The 19,882-nt window shown below is 41.7% G+C and overlaps 2 protein-coding genes across 2 annotated transcripts in view; one reads left to right on the top strand and one right to left on the bottom strand.

The window, feature by feature from the left end:
• SYN3 (synapsin III) overlaps positions 1–19,882 on the bottom strand; it is a 198,778-nt gene that overhangs the window by 104,132 nt on the left and 74,764 nt on the right. The window lies entirely within an intron of this gene.
• Positions 1–19,882, top strand: part of TIMP3 (TIMP metallopeptidase inhibitor 3) — a 39,229-nt gene that overhangs the window by 14,687 nt on the left and 4,660 nt on the right. Inside the window, exons 2-4 of the mRNA XM_051627692.1 lie at positions 11,968–12,050; positions 18,357–18,468; positions 19,142–19,263. Coding sequence (XP_051483652.1) covers positions 11,968–12,050; positions 18,357–18,468; positions 19,142–19,263 — 317 coding nt within the window. The remainder of the gene's footprint in view (positions 1–11,967; positions 12,051–18,356; positions 18,469–19,141; positions 19,264–19,882) is intronic.

Consider the following 19,882-nt stretch of genomic DNA (forward strand, 5'->3'; position numbering starts at 1 on the left):
CTCAGTTTTTCTGAGAAGAAAAATAAAAAAAGCTTTTGCTGAAGTTGATGTTTTGCGTAGAAATTTGTGACTTCAGTAAAACCACGTTTCCTGACAGGAAAAAGCATTTCCAGAAACATTTCTACCAGTCCTATCCCTGATGGTAGAAGGGGAATAGCCTCCCCTTCTGGAGGTACCGATTTTGATCATGTTACACAGTACCTCTCAGGCTGGGAGAGGTTCCAGCTCATTAGTCCTCTGGGGTTTACAGTTAGCTTTTCCTGAATGCTGAGAATTCCCATTAAAACACAAGTCTACATACCATTTGCTTGCTCCAGTCCTTGGCAATGGGTAGTTCTCCTTGGGTTTGGTGAATTGATGAACAAGTAAGTTTGTGGTTGTGCTGCTGCCGCTGGACTGAGACGAGGTATTTCCCCTTGTGTTTGTGTTAGTTCCCTCCCTGTCAATGTTTAAACATGTTACACCTGTGTTCCAGGTGTGAGCTTAACTGGAGCCCTGAAAAGCTGGCTCTTGAGAGGGTGCTTCATTACTTTGCCAAAATAGTCCCTTTCCAGCAACACTTCAGGAGACCTGGACAGGCAGGAAAGCAGTCAGGCTTATTGTATACCCTGGAAATTATTACTCTTATCTGTAAACATTTAGCAGTTTAGTATCCAGAGAACTTCTGCCTCCCAGAACAGTTAATGGGCCTTAAAGCATTCAGAATTAGCAATCAGTGTGCTAGGGTGGCTATGAAATGACTATCCAACCATATCTTATGACCTTCTGTTTTTTTTTCTAAAACATACAAGGACAACTAACAAGTGTTAACAGAATGCAGGCTTACCTCCCTCCCTCAAATTGAAGCCTTGGGGAAGTTTTTGGAAAGAATATTATATGCAGCTCTCAAACTCCAGTAGCACAGATGAGCTAATAGACTGATAGGTTCACTTTAAACCACAGTAAGTAGATCTCAGACTTGAGAATTTCCATAAGAACCCCACCGATTAGCAGTACTGACAAGGAATTAAATAGTATGTGTTAGTCTTGGATTTGTATAAATATCTGTTGTGCAAAAAAAAAAGTCAACAATGGGTGGTAGGCAGGCACTGTCAGCCATTCAGTGATGTCCACTGTGCTTACAGTAAGTCTAGCTAAGAGTCATAGCTCATTAATATTTCATTGGGAGCACGAGGATGCATATAAGCATCAAAGTAATGATGCACAACTTCTGGAAATCTATTCTGATCATGATTGTTCATGAACGTGAAATTTTGATTAAAAGTTTCTATGAAGGGAGTTTAGGTAATAAAATGAGGAGATGATTATACTGTTTCTCTCTCCACTGCAGTTTCTGTGGAACTGCTTTGGCCAGTCAGTAGAACACTTGGGGGGTTTCTGAGAAAACAGTTTGAAGAGCAAAGGGAACTGGGCAGTGTCTGTCCACCCTTTCTGCTGTCAGTGCTCTGTGTCACGGCACAGGGAAAATCCTGTGTCTTCAGAGCCAGAGGATGTGCAGTGTGCAGTATTTGTGTTACTCATGTCAAGAGTTATTGCTTATAGATGTTCTTAGACTTTCAGGTCTTCTCATTACCTCTTTCATGAGATGTCTCGTATCACTCAATCACTATTTGTTTATTTGTTTTGTTGTGTTGTTTTTTTTTAAATACCTTACTCCCACAACACATAAATACTGAGTTCTTCTGGCTTCTTATACCTCTTTAAAGGTCCAAAATGAAGGATGATGTTTTGGAACACAGTTATGACAGGGCACTGCATGGGCTCCTGGAAAGTTTTGGGTGGGTGGGCAAATTGGTCAGTGTGAGTTTTGCCCTGATATTGTCCTGACCTTGACCTGTAGTCTGTCTGGGAGTTGTGGTAAATGAGGCTGACTGAGGACTTTGGCAGGTTTTCTAGTTCCTTTAAAGAACGCTGGAGCTGGGATCTCAGTGCTACACCTAAGTTTTACATGGTGCTCAGACTCCAGGGGAAAATGCTTAATGCTACATTAGTATTAATGACTGTGGTTACATAATAGACATTAAGAAAATTGGTAATTAGGAAATTCCTTAAGCATTATGATAAACCAGAGCTGGGTCTTGGACACATCCAGTGTATGTGAACAGTCTGCAGAGGCTGTCAGCTTCTGAACAATTGATAATGGCTTAAGAATGGTGGGCAAAGGTACTGGCTTCTCACAGGAGAAGTTTGATTGCAGGTTTAATTCCAGGGTCAGGCAGGCAATAGTAGGTCATGTGCAAAAAGGAGCAGCAGCACATATAGGCCTGACCTGGTTAAATATGTATACCTTTTTGGCGTGGACAGCTGCTTAACCTATCAGTTTAATGCAAGTTTTCTAATGCAGGAAGGAATTTGCAGGCCCACCCAGTACCCTTGAAATCTATACATGTTCCCAAACAGTTCTTCCCCTCTGGTTCCTACGTGCAAAATTGAATGTAAACCATGTGATCAGTGGAGTGCAGCCTCCTCACAGAATCCTGGCTCCTGTCCCAGCTGGGCGAGGTGCTGAAGCAAGGAGAGTCCTCTGAAGTAAGTTGCTGAAGCAGGGAGTGTCCATGCCTGTGGCTTTTGATACTCCCTGCATTGAAAGGTTTGCATGGGCTGTCAGAGCTGCCCTATTTCTAATGCACAGAAGAAAACTTCTTACAGATGTTCTCTTTAGTAGGACTCCCTCCTCCTCCTGTTGGACCATTTGGATGTGAGCTCCCAGTTCGTTCATGGATTGCATGGTGGGTTAAGGAAGTCTAATAAATAGACAGATTTAGTCAAGAATTTTCTGTTGCCTCCCTGAAAAATACAGCGATGAATTTATTACAGTTGTTAAACTCAGCTATCCCACAAAGGAAGTCTGGCCCTAAGAAGCCAAGACATGCCAGTTCTGGCTTTGCAGATGTCTCACAGTGATGTGAAGTGTGAAGTAGCATCTACCAGGTTCAGCCCTGGACATTGACTGTATATATGGTTGAGTGCTAGATCAGAGCATCATTCCCTCCTTCCTCTTGCAGTGTATCTAAGCAGTCTCTTGGCTGCTTGGTGAAGATAGTGGGTTTTTTCCTGAGAACTAGATATCATACTGCAACACAGCAGCTTGCAGAAGCAATGACCATATCCCAGTAGAATAACTTATCTACAGCTTTGCAGGCTAAGGGCTTTTCTTTCTCAGCAGAACTGAAACTTCCTGGGAAATTTGCAGTGAAAAAGTAAAATTGATAAAAGATTGCACCTACACTCCCTCCTCAGCCTCAGGTCTCCTCACTGTATTCCCATTTTAATGTACACGTAAAAGCAACGTCATTTCAATACTTGCAGCAACAGACATCACATTAGAGGACTGCATATTAGTCTTGCTTAAGATCAACAGTTCTTTATTCTTTAGCAGCACCGATGACCTCAAGGGAGTAAAAGGCTGCCCATGAGAATAAGAATGGGATTTCTGTGATTGTAGTAGGTTCTTTAAAATACTGGTTGATCTCCTTTTATCACTCTAGCACTCATTCTTGTAGTTTGTTATCATGATTTGTGGAAATGGAAGATCAACCCCACTTGCAACTGTATCGCTCAATCACAGGCAAAGGACATGTTTTCCTCTTGCGGAGGCTGCTCCTCTAGCTGTCCTTTACGCAATTCATCTTTCACCATATGCTCCAATTTGCTTTCCATGTTACTGCTCACTTGATGGGTTGGGAAACGATCAATGCCAGATGCACATTCCTTTCAGGCAGTAAATGCTCCTGCAGCAGTAAGCCATGTGCACCAGCTCCTTGTTTCATTAAAATCGCATGTGGTTTCCATTTGCCCCTAATTGGTCTCACTTCAGCTCTGCCATATTCTCTGAGCAGAACACTTAGACTTGTGACTCCTTTGGACAATTGCAAGGAGCTATGGGAAACCAGAGCCTTGTCTTTCTCAGCCTGGCTTCCCCTCATCGTGTATGTACTGTGTCTAGAAGTACTTGATCTGGAAGTGAGGACTGAGTTAAATCTTACTGTGCAAGTCTTATTGTACACCAAATGAAAATGGAAAAGGTGTTTTGAGCTGAGTATTGCCTGACCAGCCTTGAGTCACATGCTTGTTATTTTTATCCACTGTTGTGTGCTGGCTTTGGAAGTGCTTTTGTGTGTTGGTTTTGGCAACCACCTTTCCAACACTGGAACCTTGGCTAAAAGGAATTCCTTCTTTGTCAATTGTCAGGGGCACAAAATGAGGCACAATGCACTCTGCTGAAGTAATCTCTTGGAGAGAGGTGGAAGGTACCTCTCTACTGCACTCTGTTCATGTGGCACTCCCTTCCCCTCCCTCCACTTGCATCATCACTCTTTCTTCCTTTACTCCAATACTTGCCTTTTGCCTTTTTGCTCCAGCCTGATTTCAGCTTTCAGGAACTACTTAAAGAATATTTAGGTGAAAAGTTAAAAAAAAAAAGCCTGCCATAAAGGAGATGGAGAAATGGCTAGTTGGTAGGAATAATCATGTTTTTTCTTTTTATTTTTACCAGAGGTTTCTCAAAGTTGTAGGCATGCTCATGATGTAGTCTGCAGTGTCTCTGCTTCCATCTGTAGCAAACCTAGAGTGTTCTATTGACACAAGGTGTGAGACTAATTTAGCAATGTGTATAACTTGTGTGAAACTCGTGTGACTCCTAGCTACATTCTTTGCCTGTTCTAGATAATCTCTTGGACCTTCCTGGCTTCTCTGAGTTTCATGCGTGTGATAGCTAGTAACAGCAGATGATGGGTTTTTGTTTCCATCCTTTAGCTTCTCTGTGTTTATCACAAGCTACTGCCTGGTTTCCCTTGGCACAAAACATACCATCTACACATTAATCTAAAAGACTGTACTTGTAAATAGATATAAATGCATTTTAGAACCCTCCTTTGTTCCTCCTCCTTCCAGTCTTTTCTCCAAACAGACTATCCATGTATGATGGGAAAGCAAGGGATATAATATCAGGAGTTGGATGCCGGCGCAGTGCTGGGCACCTGAAGTGTCTTCCACCAAATTGCAGATAGAAACCTGAATGAAACATCTAGAAGAGGATTTGAAGTTTCTTATCTAACAAATATCTCCACTTCCTATTTCTAATGTATTTCAAAGGGAGCTTGGGCTGCCATAGGGTGAGATGCACCATATGGGGAAGAAGAAAAATGCTTGCTACTGCTGCCAGAAAAAAAAAAAAAAGTATCCAGTTAATAAGCTACAGGTGAAATACCAAGCATAAACCAAGTTCTGTTTGTTTTATGCAACCTTGTGCCTTTAATTTGTGGTCTTGTTGGGAGGATTAACTTTCTCCCAAGTGAAGCCCTTCTAGAGCAGTTTATACTTTTTGAAGTGGTGAGAGGTCTGATGCAATAATAGTTTTTTTATGAAAGAGATGTATCACTCCTAGTTTTTCAGTGTTGGAAGTCAAGAAGTTCAGCTTGTTACTCAAACGGGAATCTCCAGGGATAGGAAACTGGATTAATATTTAGCAACTGCAATTGTAATCAGCTGTTTTTTAGAAAGAGATTGGGCCTGGGTGAAGCCACTTTTTTGGTGGCCTTTAAAAGGCCTTTCAATGGAACTGATAGAGAAGGTTTTTTGGATCTGTAAAACAAAGGCCAGAAGTAAATGTCATAGTTCTGGTTAGAAAATGGAATGGAAAAATATCTAGGAGTCTTGCCTTCTGGTTTTTATTTAGACTTTTATTGTCAGTCAAAATGTTCCAACATGCTTGCTGAAGTAAGCACATGTCCTTTCCAACATCATATTTATGTGGCAACTGTCTAGCTGGTAGAGGTGATGCTGTGTAGCAGCACAGCTGGATTTGGCTTCTTGTAAGACAAAGCAAAAGAGGTTTGCTTTGCTTCTGTGGCTTTGGCTGGAAGTCATGATGGAACGATGCAAGATAAAGCTCCTTTATTGTATTTTTCCAGCCTTCTTGTGCTTTGCAAGAAACCTTCAAATTCAATACTGTAATTTTTAGAAGAATTCTATTTTGGTTATGTTGGAGGAGGTGGCTTTCAGTACAGACACATCATCAAACAGGCTGGATGCTTATACCTGTTTTTTCACTCTTCGTGAATCCCGTGCTGTCATCAGCATTTCCCCCTCCATTCTGCTTTGCTGTGGAAGTGGAGGGATGGATGAGAGGTTGCTTTCTTGTCTTCCTTCCAAAGCAGGCACCCCCTCTTGCTTCTCATACAAGCCTACAGCCATCAGGCAGTTTAATGGAGATTCCTAAGAGGCTGCATATAGCTGGGACAGATGTCCAAAGGACACAATCCACTTGTAGTTATTCTGGTCCTCTGTTTTAGGGAGGTCAAGTGTTGATAATAATTGCTTAGAGGTCAGCCATGGAAGTGGAAAAAGTAGTGCAGCTTGCAGCTCATGAGAGAGAGTGAGCAAGACAGACACAGCGATTTTGTCTTTCTAACAGCACCAATGCTATAAAACCTGTGTGTAAAAGCATTCTGCCCTGACCAGTTTAGCAGACACCACAATAAATGCCAGAATAAGCTAATACCTCTGTAGTGTGCTAGGTATGGTCAAAAGTCTTAAACATATGAGCTGCCTTAGCCCTGCATGATGTGAGCCCTCCAGTGTGTACCAACACAGTAAGGAGTTTTTATGAGACAGGCTGAATGAGGGAACTGCTAGTAAACTTGGTAAAAAGTTCTTATTAAATTGCTCTTGGAAGTCAGCCCTGGTATGGTCTTTGGATGAATAAAATGGCAGCCCTCCACCTTGGCATGTCCTGTGTCTAGCATTAAGGCAGCATTTCCAAGTGCACCCTTCTGTTGGGGGGTTGTTTTTGCTGTCCAGTTCCTGGTATATTCAGTGGCCTCAGGAGAGAAGGAGCCTTTCTTTAGCCTCCTGGTGAAGTTGCTCGTCCCCATATGTTTTATTTTGCCACTCTCTGGATGTCAAAGAAGGGTCTGGGAAAATAATTTATCCCCTGTGTCTTCAATACTAAACAATATGAATCCTCCATATCCTTCACTTACTTCGAGACAGTGAACATGCATCTTGGCCAAACTTCTCTCTTAAAAAGACTCATATTATACGACTATAAAACAGATCCCTGAAACAGTAATGTGAAGCCACTTGTTACTCCCCTGAGCTGTTCATGGTAATTGGTCACAAGAGAAATGGCTTTGGAGCAAAGTCTGGTCTCTAAAAGGTGTTTCTGTCCACTTAAAATACTCTTATGGATGACAACCACCCTATGCATGAAAGTCTCCGGTTCTCATGGTGCAGTTGGGCTTGCAACTGGGATTCATGGTGTTAGCTTGAACCTGTACCACTGTCCTCGCCTAAGGGAAGGTGAGATTTGTGATAGTGTCACCATCTGGTGGCTGGCCTAGGTAAGGGATGTGGGCTGGAGTTGATGCCTTTGCTTTTCTGTTAGGATAAAGAGCTACTACACGTATAGTAGCTACTGTATGTCTGGATGAAACGACTTGGTAATTACAAGTCTTTCCACCATGTTGTTTCCTCAGCTTGGCCGATGCTTGTCTTAATCTCTTATGTCCATTTCCCTCACATTGGTCATTGCCTATTTGTCTACTCCTTGCCTCATGAAAAGAATGCATCTGCTATCTCTGCTGTAAAGCCATTGTCCTCTTCTGCTTCAAATCTTGCCTTTAGGCCTATTCTTCCTATGGATCCTTGAGAAAATGCTCAGGGATAAAGTTAAAGAGATGTGTGCATTTAGGCAAATAAAAGTGCATGTAGGAGCTTTTTCTCCTATACCCATTCTTATTTGTTTGCCTTTATAAGAACTGATCCAATGACATTTGGAAAAACATGTGATTTTTTGTGTGTATCATGCAGACAGTTTGTACCATGCTATGGGTGCCAGGGAGATACAAACCATTAGCTGCTTGCACTGTACTAGTCCTGTGGCGAATCTGACCTATCTCTGTTTTCCTAAGCAGTAAGCTAGTTTCTATTAAAAAAAAAAAAAGGCAAGGGAAGAGAGATAAACACATTCACCATTTGTGATACGTTATTAGTGTTTTTGAATCCTCAAACACAGCGGGTTGTTTTTTCCTTAAGATTTTTTTTGGGTAGCAATTAAATATCTAGTTTTCTTTCATTCTGTTATCTCCCTCATTTTTAAAATAATGTGAAATGTTGAGAGGCAGCTCTTATGTTTTCTGCTCTTTGAATCATAGTATGGCTGCCTTCTTATCTTGTCAAGATTTATATCCTCATCAGATTTAACTTCTCATAAATAATTACAAATCACTCATGAGACCTTGCCAACTGCTCCAGTCCCACAAAGTGACCCGACCTGAAACCCCAAAGTACTGAGAAACATTCATCTTGGAGTATTTTCATAGGCAGCACTTCAAAGGAATTGTGGTTTAAAAATATGCAGCTATTTTGGTGACCACTTGTGTGGGATAAAGTTTCCCATCAGTAATAGCAGGACTGTAGCAGAACTTCAGGGAGAAGGAAGGAGTTCAGGGGAACTGTTGTTGCACCTTTTGCCTCATTCTGCTCATGCAGTAGGAGTTTTCAGAAGTAAACAGTTGACTTTGTTAGCATAACACAGACTGAATTTGTAGCAGAAACACTGTAAATTTCTGATAATTTGCAGAGGTTGCCATATTCCTCTAGCTGGTATGCATGACCCCTGCTCAGTAAAGGATCAATGTTCTTTATCTGCTGAGCAGGTGTGAATAGTGGTCCAGCTTGGAGCTCTGTTCCAGGCAGATTTACAAGTGGCTCTCGTGTGTGGAGGCTTAGGGTGATGAAGCTGGACATGCAAGCAACCTCTGAGCAGTCCTATCATGCGTCCAGCATTTCTCTAGTTACCCAGAAGCATCTAGTCCTCAGGGGGTGGGAATTTAGTCTCACAAAATACAGGGGGTAGAATTTAAGTTGGAATATCCTCTGCTTCTTGGCTAACGGCTTGACTTTTCCTTTAATGTGGGAAAAATGAGACAGGGTGGGTTCTTTGTAATTTTCTAGCTTTTAGCTTTTTGGTATCGGAAGGAACTTACCTAGAAAAGTTACCATTTGGGTGATAAAGGCAGTGTCTCTGAGATACACAGGGCTTGACTCATTTGCAAAAGGCTAGAAGTAGTGGCCCACACTAAGGTTTTTCAGGGTCTTTACTAGGCTCTGATGGTTTGTTCTTCTCTAACTTTACTGGGGAACAATAATCTGAAAATGCAAGGATTTTTAGTTCAGTCACAGATCCTTCCACCTGCTTGCAAGGGTGGCATTAGTTGAAACTGGGATGCTGTTATGTGCTAGTGTAGATGAGAATTTTGAATCTTTGGTCCTGTGGTGAAGCTGTTGATTAGTCCATAAATCAAAGTTAGTTTCTTTCTGAAGCTGCTGTGCTAGTCTGACTAGAAGCTTAAAGGCTGCCAAGATTGCAGTGAAGTACATGAAGAAAATGGGTTTTTAGATATTTTGTCAGCAATTGGAAATGTGCCTGTCCTCTTTTATGCTGAGTTCTGGTTTGGAAACTCTAGTGTTTTGGAATATTGCCTTTTACTATATTTCTTATCATTGTCAATAAGATACAAGATTTCATTGTTCATTTCAGGTGTGTTGGGCGAACACCAGGTTTTACAATTTCAGTGTATCGGATAGATGAAGATAAGATTTCTTATAACCTTTGCTTATAGGCTCCAGCACTAGTGAAGTGCCCTGGAATCCACAAGCCTTAAAAGAATTGTGTTATTGATCCTTAGACAGTCTTTTTTTTTGTAGCTTCACTGGTGGTTGTGGTGGCTGAGGGCAACAAATGGAAGAACCTAGTTCTTTAAAGATGTTTGCCATCCTCAAGGACCTGCTTCAGTGTGGCTAATAAATTTTGAAGATGGGAGTAAATTGAAGTCTGAACAGCTTGTTAAATAGCAGAACCAATAAAATTGTACTGGCTTTTACTACCATTGGATAATAGAAGTTTGAAAAAAAAAAAAATTAAGAATGAAGTTGAACACTCCATGAATGAAGGTTTTGTTGGTCCTTTGAATCAAAGCCAGCAGGGATGTCTTACCTAGCTTAAAATTTATTTGACAAGTATGGCTGAAGCACAGGATATAAATTAGAGCAGAGTGAGTTTGTCTTCATTTCACACCATTCGTGGAACAAGTTCCAGGAACCTGGTGTGTATAACCAGACCTGTCTCTTCCTTTAGATCTGTTCTTCAGATTATTCAAAAAGCTGGGACAAGCTTTTTGCCTCATTAATTCAGTCTAGGCAGCAAACAAAAACTTAGCCTCCTCTTTTTCCCATTTATTCCAGTGGGCTTCTATGGCTGCTTGAAACCCAAATGAGCTAAGAAGCAACAGGATGCTTGTGTAGCAAAATCGATCCCTGAACTTTGTTGCTTCTTTTAGGTAGTGCTGTAATGCAAATAACTTGTAGAGTTTTCCTGCCTGCAAAGGAGTACCTCCACCTCTTTTTCTCCCTTTCATGACTTCCTGCTTTTTAATAAATGCTTTTCTGTGATGCATTAATATGATGCATTAGCAGAACACAGACGAAATGCTGCAAAAGATGGCTGCGACAGCAGTACTGTCTGTCTTGTGCAGGGAATTGTGACCAGGACCTTCATAGGCTCAGAGGAAATTATGCATTTGGTCCATTTTAGTTGTTGTATTTCAATAGTCTGGAACTATTGGGCCATATATTCAGCAGAGGTGTGTTGTTTGCAGTGGTGTACCATTGTAGGCTTTATGCAAAAGTGTCTGATATCTCCTTTTCCATAAAAAAGGGTTTATGGGGGATTTATAAATAACTATCACATTGTCAATCATAGTATGAGTATGCTTCATTCTTTGGATTAGTCTACTGGAATAATTTTAATATTCCTTGGAATGAGAAGCTTTTAATTAATAACATTTTAGGTAAGATTTGTCCAATTATGTTGTAATTTTCATGTTTCTCTTGACTGATGGAATTCTTAGTTCCTTATTTTGTGTGGGGATTTATTATTATTATTGTTATTATTATTGTTATTATTATTATTATTATTATTATTATTATTATTATTATTATCCTGTTGTTTGCATGAGTGGCTTTTAGGGTATGGGGTTTTCTAACAGTGATCTTTATTTGTCCTGGGATGGTCTTCTCCAACCTCATTTTGTGTGGCCTTTGTAAAAATGAAGCCACTTCTGGTGCTTATATGATGTCACTAAGCTTTGGTCCTCTACTGAGATGAGCAGGTGATGGGCAGAACTTTTTCAAAGAAGATTGATGGAACAGTAGTTTGTGGGTTTTGGGGTTTTCTTGTGGAATGCCCCAAAAATACATGAGCAGGAGAACTCTTCATTAAGTACTGTCTGTAAACTACCCGCTAGATCCATCTGAGGGATCTCAAAATCCTTATCTATGGGTCAGCTTTACTTTGTCTTCCAGTTGGCTTCTGGCTGGCCTGGCAGCTTCCACTGTGGATTTTGTTTGCTGAACAATCTGTTTTTGCACAGTAGCCATTTGTTGGGAGTTTTTGTGGTATCTGAAAGGTAGCAGCTGTAGTAAAGTCCCCAGATATAGGATATTCCAGGGCTCTGTACTGTACTGTCATGATTATTGGGAAGCAGAAGCTGAACAGAAGGTACCCAAAGACCAATTTAAATGTAGTAACTTTTTGAACATAATTTTGGTTTTTGAGAGTTGAGACGTTAAATACAAACTTCATCCCAGTGGCTTGGTGCAAAGATTTTTAACCTGTCTTGGTCCCAGCTGTAGTCTGCTTTTCAGGTTTCAGTGAGATTTCAATATAAATCATGTTTGTTCTTATTCTTCACACACAACTGGATTTCTAAATAAATACTTGCTTTGGCATCCCATTTTACATGCCTTTGTTATGTATGAGATTCAGAATAAATAGAGAGGAAAGTTGGCCTGGAGTTTTGTTTTATTTTACAGAATAATTTATCTTTCCTGAAGTGGAGGGTCTAGCAGAAATGTTGTGTGAAGCTGTATACAATTTGTTGTATTTTTCCTCTCTTGTGACAGTGATCCGAGCTAAAGTTGTGGGGAAGAAACTCATGAAAGATGGACCATTTGGAACGATGAGATACACAGTCAAGCAGATGAAGGTATGTTTGCAGACATTCCACACAGGCTTAAAGATATGATAATGATTCTAATTAACATGTATTAACGAATAGACTGTGCGTAGTTAAAATAACAGCACCTCAACTTATTGTTATTGGTCACCCAAAACGGAAGGTGGCCAGCAATTGGCAATAGTTTGCCAGGAGAGTGGAAAGGAGCAGGTTATTCCTGGCATACGGTGCTGAAAATCTGAATTCTTCCTTTATTTAAAAAATTTCTGGTAGTAAAAGATGCCAGATGGCCTTCTCTAGATACTGGAGTCTGTTTGTGTTCAACGTACATGGTGTTAGACTGTGGAAATACAAGTTTTTCCATACAGTACTTTCATTAAATTCAAAATGTAGTGGTGGTAGGGGGTACGCTAGCCTTGGGAGAGTGTTCTTTCATCTCTTCTTTCCTTGCATCCTTTGTGACCTCCAGTTACAATTATGGCATTTCTTTTCTGTGCACAGGACAAATGAAACTTGTATAGTGAAGTCTTTTTTCTAATGCTAAACCAAACACTGTATCTTTCAAATATCATCAGCTCAGAAGAGCTATAAAGCATTGACTCTGAGCTGAAAAGAGGTGGATGGCCTGCCCCAGTTGCTTGGTTTCTCTAGCTCCTGTCTTCAGAGCTCTAATTCTTTGCTGCATAAACTGCACTCAATCTGCTACTTTAGACTTAGGTTTTTTTTTTTTTCTTAAACTTGTTATGTAATGCTAAAAATCAGCCCTAGATTGTTTTTCTTGGCTGTGCCATTCCAGTCATAAGACTGGTTTATGTCTTAAAAAAAAAAAGAAAAAAAGAAAAAAAGAAAGGGAATGGAAAAGCTTGGCAGAGGATGCAGAAATCTGAAACATATTAGACAAAGTAAAGGTTCAGGAAAAAAACCAAAACAGTCACTCGCCTGCCTCGTAACAGTAACTCTCTTTATAAGGCAGTTTATAGCTAAGCAGGAAAGCTGGGAGGAGGAGACTCAAAGCCCGTTTCATAAGCGGTCACAGAACCGCACACATCGCCCGGCCGGGTCGTGGCCGGGCTCTTCCACAGGAGTGGAATTCCAGCGCGTGGAGCGAGCAGGCGCAAGGTGCGGGGCTGGCCGAGGTCCTGCATCTGTAACATTGCCTTTTTAAGATTCAGAAGGAAATGCGGATTGGTTGGTTAACTTGTATTTGTAAAAAAAAGGCAACTGGCTGTGTTGGCAGCAGTGAGACAGTGCTGCCGCTCCTTGATTTATGTATGTATTTATTTGTTAATTTGAATTTTTAATGGCTGTCCCTGGCCTCATCAGGCTTGCAGCGCTCTGTGCTGTTCCTGGCCAGCTTTGTCACTCTTTACCTCAGCCAGTGTACCCTACTTCACAAAACTACTCAATGTCCACATGCTACGGTGGTTTCAACTTTTCTGATTTCATCCTGGTCTGCACAGGACCCCTGCTTCCTTTCTAACATATGACCATGGGTAAGGTCCAGTGGTGATCTAGAAAAACAGTTGTCCCCAGAATGAGTTGCTGCCCTTTACCCACTGTGATGTTAGCCTCTCTCCCAACCAAGGATGCAGCGTGCTCTGTTGTCAGCCAGTGAGCTGCAGTGTCAGAGATCTCTGGAACAGCATTAAGCATTCCTCCTCTGACCTAGGAGTGTCCGTGCTACAAATAGAAAAGGCTTCTAGAGCACAGGCCCAGGCAAGGTGAGCATGTTGAATGGAGCCGCAGCCACTCTACTGTCAATAGACACCATCACGTCAATCTTTAAATAAGATGCCTAAGCCTGTCCCGGCTGTTTTCACTTTGTTATTCTGCAGCACAGGGGCCAGGATGTTCACAGCAGATAACTGCAGTAATCTGCAACATCCTCATGCCAAGACCACAAGAGAATAATTGTGTTTTTTTGCAGGAGCAGTTCCATGGTGTTTAGTTAGGAAGCTACATGTCCAACAAAAATGAGAATTATTCTGAAGGGGAGATGGTGTGTTGATCAAACTGCCTTTATGCCTGCTACATAGGTGGTGGGCTGGTGAGGTCTTGCAGTGGACATTTAACTGTGACCTTTGACAGGAAGGAACCTGGAGCAGTCAAAGTGCTCAGTAGAACTGGTATGTCCGGAGGACATAGTTCTTGATAAACAAACAAACCGAGTGTCCTCTTTGAAACCCTGCTGTCTTTCTGCTGAGCTTACAGACTTCAGTATAAAGAGGGATTCAGCTCCATACAGTGGGGGAGCTCAGAATGACGCAGCAAATCTCTCCTTTGCTTGTCCCAGTGAAAGCTGACTGTCCTCCTGCTGAAAAGAAAACTGAGGAGGCCTATGGCTCTGCACAGCTGCATGGGAACAACTCTGAAGATAAAACTAACATGTTAGTGTTTTTTGGCCACCTATAAACCCATCTGCACCTGCAGATGAAAAATAAACAAGCCATTTAGTCTATCACTGGGTACTGAATTGCCTGTGAAAAGCACTGAGAGCCTTAAAAGGCAACAAACAATCTTTATGTTTCTTTCATGGGTTCCTTGGAGTTTACTGTGGCTGGTTCTTGCTCTCACTAGCACTCCTGAACTTGCTGCTGAATTTCACAACTAAACCATCTTGAGGCCTGGACTGGAGCACAAGATCAGCCCACAGGCACAGAACAGCACCAGGCTTTCTAGCATTCAGGCTTGTTGTCTGAAAAGGCCTTGTGCTTTTTCAAGTGCCCTCTGCCTTTCCCCACTGCTTTCTCAAGTAATTTAAGAGCATTTCAAGATCATGTGTTACGAATCTGCACAAGACTGATCTAACCCCTTGCATGTTCTGTGATGCTGCATTGCATTCTGAGAATGGCCCAAACCTATTTCAGGAAACTGCAGAGGAAACAAGGAGATAAGATATTTCTCCTCCATGTACACAAATAGTCCTGGTTGACCATGGCAGCACTCTGCAAAGGCTGTCAGAAGCAAGGATGCTTTCCTTGGTTTGTTGCTAATCTGTAAAATGACTCTAAGGGTTGAAACCTGATAGTCCCAGGAGGAAAGAAGTGGGGTGGGATTAATTTAGTTTAATTTTAGACAGACTAAAATGAGGTGTTGAGACTTTCCTGCTCTCTTGATTGTCAATGGAGGGAGATAGGAACCACCAAAGTGTAATTCAGCCCAGCAGTTTCAGACAGCTATTTTAGGAGGGGCTGAGTTGTTCTGGAGCTGCCCGTTCTTGGAGTTTGACTGAAGAAGATCCCTAATTCTTATGAAGTACCTAAATTCTGGGTAGCTGAAGGTTAGACAAGAGGACTCCAAGCCTTGGTATCTGCTGCAACCTCACATGAGAAGGACAGAGGGAGGAACATCGTATCACAGGGTGAATTCAATCATGCAGCAAGAACCACCACAAGATTTGCATGTGCCTTTCTGAGGCAGTATGGGAGCTGCTAAGGGGAATGCTGACACAGCTGGAAATAGAGCAGCACCAGCAGACACCACCATGTGATGCTTGCTAATACTTTGTTCCCTGTCATTACGCTTCTGAAAATATGCTTTTGTGGTGACAGGAGGACTCTGAGGGTAGCAGTTAGGAGAGAGGCTAGCTTTATGCTTGGTTGTCTTCTGGCTGGTCTAATAGCACTTCCAGGATATTTTGTATATCCAAAAATAATGCTTAAGGTGTTTGGGGTTTTTTGTTGTTGTTTTTTTTTGGTTTTGTTTTTGTTTTGTTTTTTTTTAAAGAGGACATCTGAAGAAGATTCCCCCTTGCCAAATTTTCTTTTTCCTTCACTGAGAACAGAGGTCATGGTGAATTTTCTTTAGTCATGAGAGGATGAGGCAGGCCCTGGCTGCACCCAGCACTGGGTCAGTTAGTGTGACAGTTGCTAGCATCAATGACGGGTCACTCAGGGGTGAGCTGAAGTACTTTTTGGGAGATAGAGCATGCTTCCTTCAGCAACCCTGACAATGGAGTCTCTGATGGTAATGTGAACTGTAAATTAGGTTGAAAACCAAACACCAGTTCAGCATCACTAGTTACTTCACAGGCAGTCACGTTGAGCTTGATGCTGCAGAAGATGTGAGGAGTGATGGCTGTAAGGGTCCTGAGCAGCTTCTCAGAGGATTGGTTAGTCTTGCTTGTCCTTTTCTGCAGGGGGAAGAGTGGGCTCAAAGTGTTCCTCTGCATGTGTAGACTTTATAGCACAGCTACTTGATTGGCCTGACATGACGCTGAGTGACAGATCACTTGTACAGCACATGCACAGCATACAGCTCTCTGCAGTGTAGGTAAAGCACTGCCTGGAGAGACTGGGCAGCCCCAGCTGTTATCTTAGCTTGTCTTATCTGCTTCGATGCTGTTATCATAGCTTCTTGGTGTAACACCCACTAGAATGGGGTCTGAACGCGTGACCTTTCTTCTATGTGCCTTTCCTTGCAGTACCCATGGGAGGCAAGGCAGAGCTGTTCAACAGATGAGGAGCTAAAATGTACTGAGGGCTAAATAACTTATCCAAGGACAGATGGGGTGCTTGTGCCAGAACCTAGATTTCCAGCTGTCTGAAGCATAATTGGAAAATCTGCATAGAACATGCCATACCAAGAAAATTGTAGGGATAAAGCAGAGATTAGGCAAGGTTCAGTTCTTCCATATTCCTTGAAAGACTTTACTTGCTTGTAGAAACAATTATATATTTCAAACATGATCTGTGAGGTTTTTTTGATACAGTATGATTTATTTTAAAAAGATGCTTTCCTTGCATATTTGCTGAGTTCAGAAGAAAGGCTGGAAAATGCAAACCCTTCAGCATGTGTTTTACTGTACATGGTAGTGCTGTTACTGGGTTGTGATACTGTTATAAGATTATGCTGTTTGGGCTAACATAACTAAGGAGAAAAAATAACCTGGGAGACAGTCTGTGGATGCTCAGAAGACAGTCTGACCTCTCAGCATAGCAGAATTAGTAGTAGTTTCTTATATTTTAATAAGTGGTATCTGGGCCTAGCTTTAAAAAAAGTTCAATCAACAGACACTCTTTCAGAAAGGAAAAGGTTTGTTGTTTTTAAAAGAGGTGGGGGAATAGTGAAATATCGTGGGATAATAGGGGACCTCATGAAATGGAATACCACATGGAGGAGAATGCCACTGCTTAGCTGGCTGAGCAGCAAGGATCTATAGCTGTGGATTGTCTGGAATTTTTTTCTTCTTTTGCCTCACTTTCATATTTACAGCTAAACTAAATGTGAATGTGCTATCTATCACTAAAGCTGACAGAGGAAAGGATAAGCTGGGACGTGCTTTCAAACTGTGATTCTCTCTGACTCTTACTGTTTTCCTTTAACTTTTAAGCATTGGCCATTCATACAGTTGGTGGGGAAGAAAGAGAAACTGAATGCTTTGAAAAGATAGCCAAGATGAAATTCTCAGGAAAATAATCCTCAGTGTTTCAAAAATAGGATATTTTTATTTGGTCCAGTCTACACATGCAGCAGTTGTTTCGTTGCTACGCACAGACTTCATTATGCTACTAGCAAGTGGGCATGAGTTTCCCTAAATTGCGGCGTAAGGTCAGGTCAGATAAGGCCACATGCTAATTTCTGACTGAATCCAACTGCCATTATATCTGTGGGTTCGTATTTCAATTAAACTGAACTGGAAGAAAGATTATGAAAAAGGAGATGGAGTGCAGAGGAATTACGTATACATGATATTTTCTTCATGGTGCCCATCAGTACTGGGCTAAATTTAGGTGATGCTGTAGAATTCTATTTCTGCATTCATTTAGTTAGAGAAACATGAAATCCTTGCTGAGGTCATCAGGAGTTGCTGTGGTCAGCATTTAAGGAGGAGGTGTCTGGCTTGGTGACTTAGATCAAGCGCCAAGGGTTTGAAACACTTACAGGAGCAACACTGGAAAACGAGGTCATTGTTTTGAAGAAAAATCCCTTCGTTTGGAAGAAATTGTTTAAATCACGTGAAGGGGAGAGATTCCAAACTTGAACTAATTTAATTTCTCCCAAATTATGAGCTATATAAAGGGAAAAAAATGTTCAGGATGTTGGCAGAGCTGGTAGTGTTGGTGCTTTGCTCATTCAGTGCCACTGGAACTAATGCGAGTGGGGAAAACTGGTCCCTGTGCTGAATTGCAATGGCTTGTTAGCAGGTGGGTATTCTGCTTTACCAGCAGATCTGATGGGGTGACTTTCCTCAGAGTCTAGCTACTGCTAGTCCTTCAAACTTGTAAATGCTAAAAGTTCACTGCTTGCCAGAAGTCTAGGAACATAGACTGTAAAGAATCAAAATGAAAAGTTGTCATCTTAAGTTGACTTAAAGCATTTTTATTCTTTCTCTAGATGTACAGGGGCTTCCAGATAATGCCACACGTTCAGTACATCTACACAGAAGCCTCTGAAAGTCTTTGTGGAGTCAAGCTGGAGGTCAACAAGTACCAATATTTGATTACAGGTAAAAGACAGTGTACTTCATAATCAAAACCTCTTCTGTTCTATACATACACCTGCTAAGGACACAGGCAGCTGTATAGACAGCTTCCCAAGTGTGAAGATGGCCAATAGTCTTTTGGTATTCAATACTCTAATACTGAGTGTTATTCCACTTCTTAGATTTCCCTCTCATTCCTAACCTATCTGTTATACTCAGCCATGTGGTGACAAATAGGCTGTATGACAGTCCACAGCTGTCTATTCATACCTGAGCTGGCATGTCTATCACAGGGAACTAGTTGCTACTTGGCTGTGCCAGAAACGGAAGATCCCTTTTGGAATGAGCTGCAGAAACGCAGGCTGCTGAGATGGGGGGATGCAAGGGGACAGAGGTGTGACAGTTGCCAAGTCTTGTTTCTAGCGAAGGTGTCAATTCACTTTGTTGTTGAGAGGAGCCTGGCAGCATTACCCACCTGCATGTTGTTGCTGATGCTTACAGCTGGCACAACTCTCCTCTAACTTAGAGAAGTGCTGTAATCTTGCCGGCCAGAGGTTTCTGAACCAGTTAATAAAAAGAAAGCAGTTGCTGGGCGGTGACTGAAGCCAAACATATTGAGAGCATTAGCAATCTCAGGAAACAAGAAAAGTGCTCGAGCTGAGAAGTGCTAACTTGTGACCGTGTCTCTGTTTTCAAGGCCGTGTGTATGAAGGGAAGGTTTACACTGGCCTGTGCAACTGGTATGAGAAATGGGACCGACTGACTCTGTCCCAGCGTAAAGGACTGAATCATCGCTATCATCTGGGCTGTGGATGCAAGGTATGTGCCTAATTATGCCTCTCTAATTAGGTGGCCTTAAGACATTCAAACCCTAGAATTGTTTCCCCGGGCCGGTAATATCAATGATGCTGGTGAACAGCCAGGAAGAGAAATGCAGGACAACAATTTTTACAGCAAAAAATTAAAGCTCAGCTGTAGCATTGAGACCAGAGAACAGACAATCAAATAAAAATGCAGAGTCCATGCCTTTTTAATGCCCGGTTGGAATTAATTTGGGCTGGGGTAGGCTTTCAGAATCTATGCAGAATCATTAGCAGGTTGTTGAAATCAGGTACCAGAGGCTTGGCAAGATAGGTCCAACTTTTTTCCTGTGTAAACATTTTGAGTGCATAAAACCTCACAGCCTGGCACTGGCACTAAGGTTTTTGCTCATGGCCTTGGGCCTGCAAAAACATAGACACAAGCTCTACTTTTCTGCACCAGAAAAGCCCTTTTGACTCTGAAACTACCTGCATATGTGAAAATAAGCACATGCTTACGTGCTTTTTGAACTGAGGCTGAATTTTGGGTGAGTAAGCAAGGTTTGAGGGAGTGCAGTTTTGAATCCCTTGTCTCTGGTGAAAAGACATTATATAAAATGTTGTTTTTCCATGTAGTC

The sequence above is a fragment of the Apus apus genome, chromosome 1 (assembly GCF_020740795.1).
Source record: "Apus apus isolate bApuApu2 chromosome 1, bApuApu2.pri.cur, whole genome shotgun sequence".
In the NCBI taxonomy this organism is placed as follows: Eukaryota; Metazoa; Chordata; class Aves; order Apodiformes; family Apodidae; genus Apus; species Apus apus.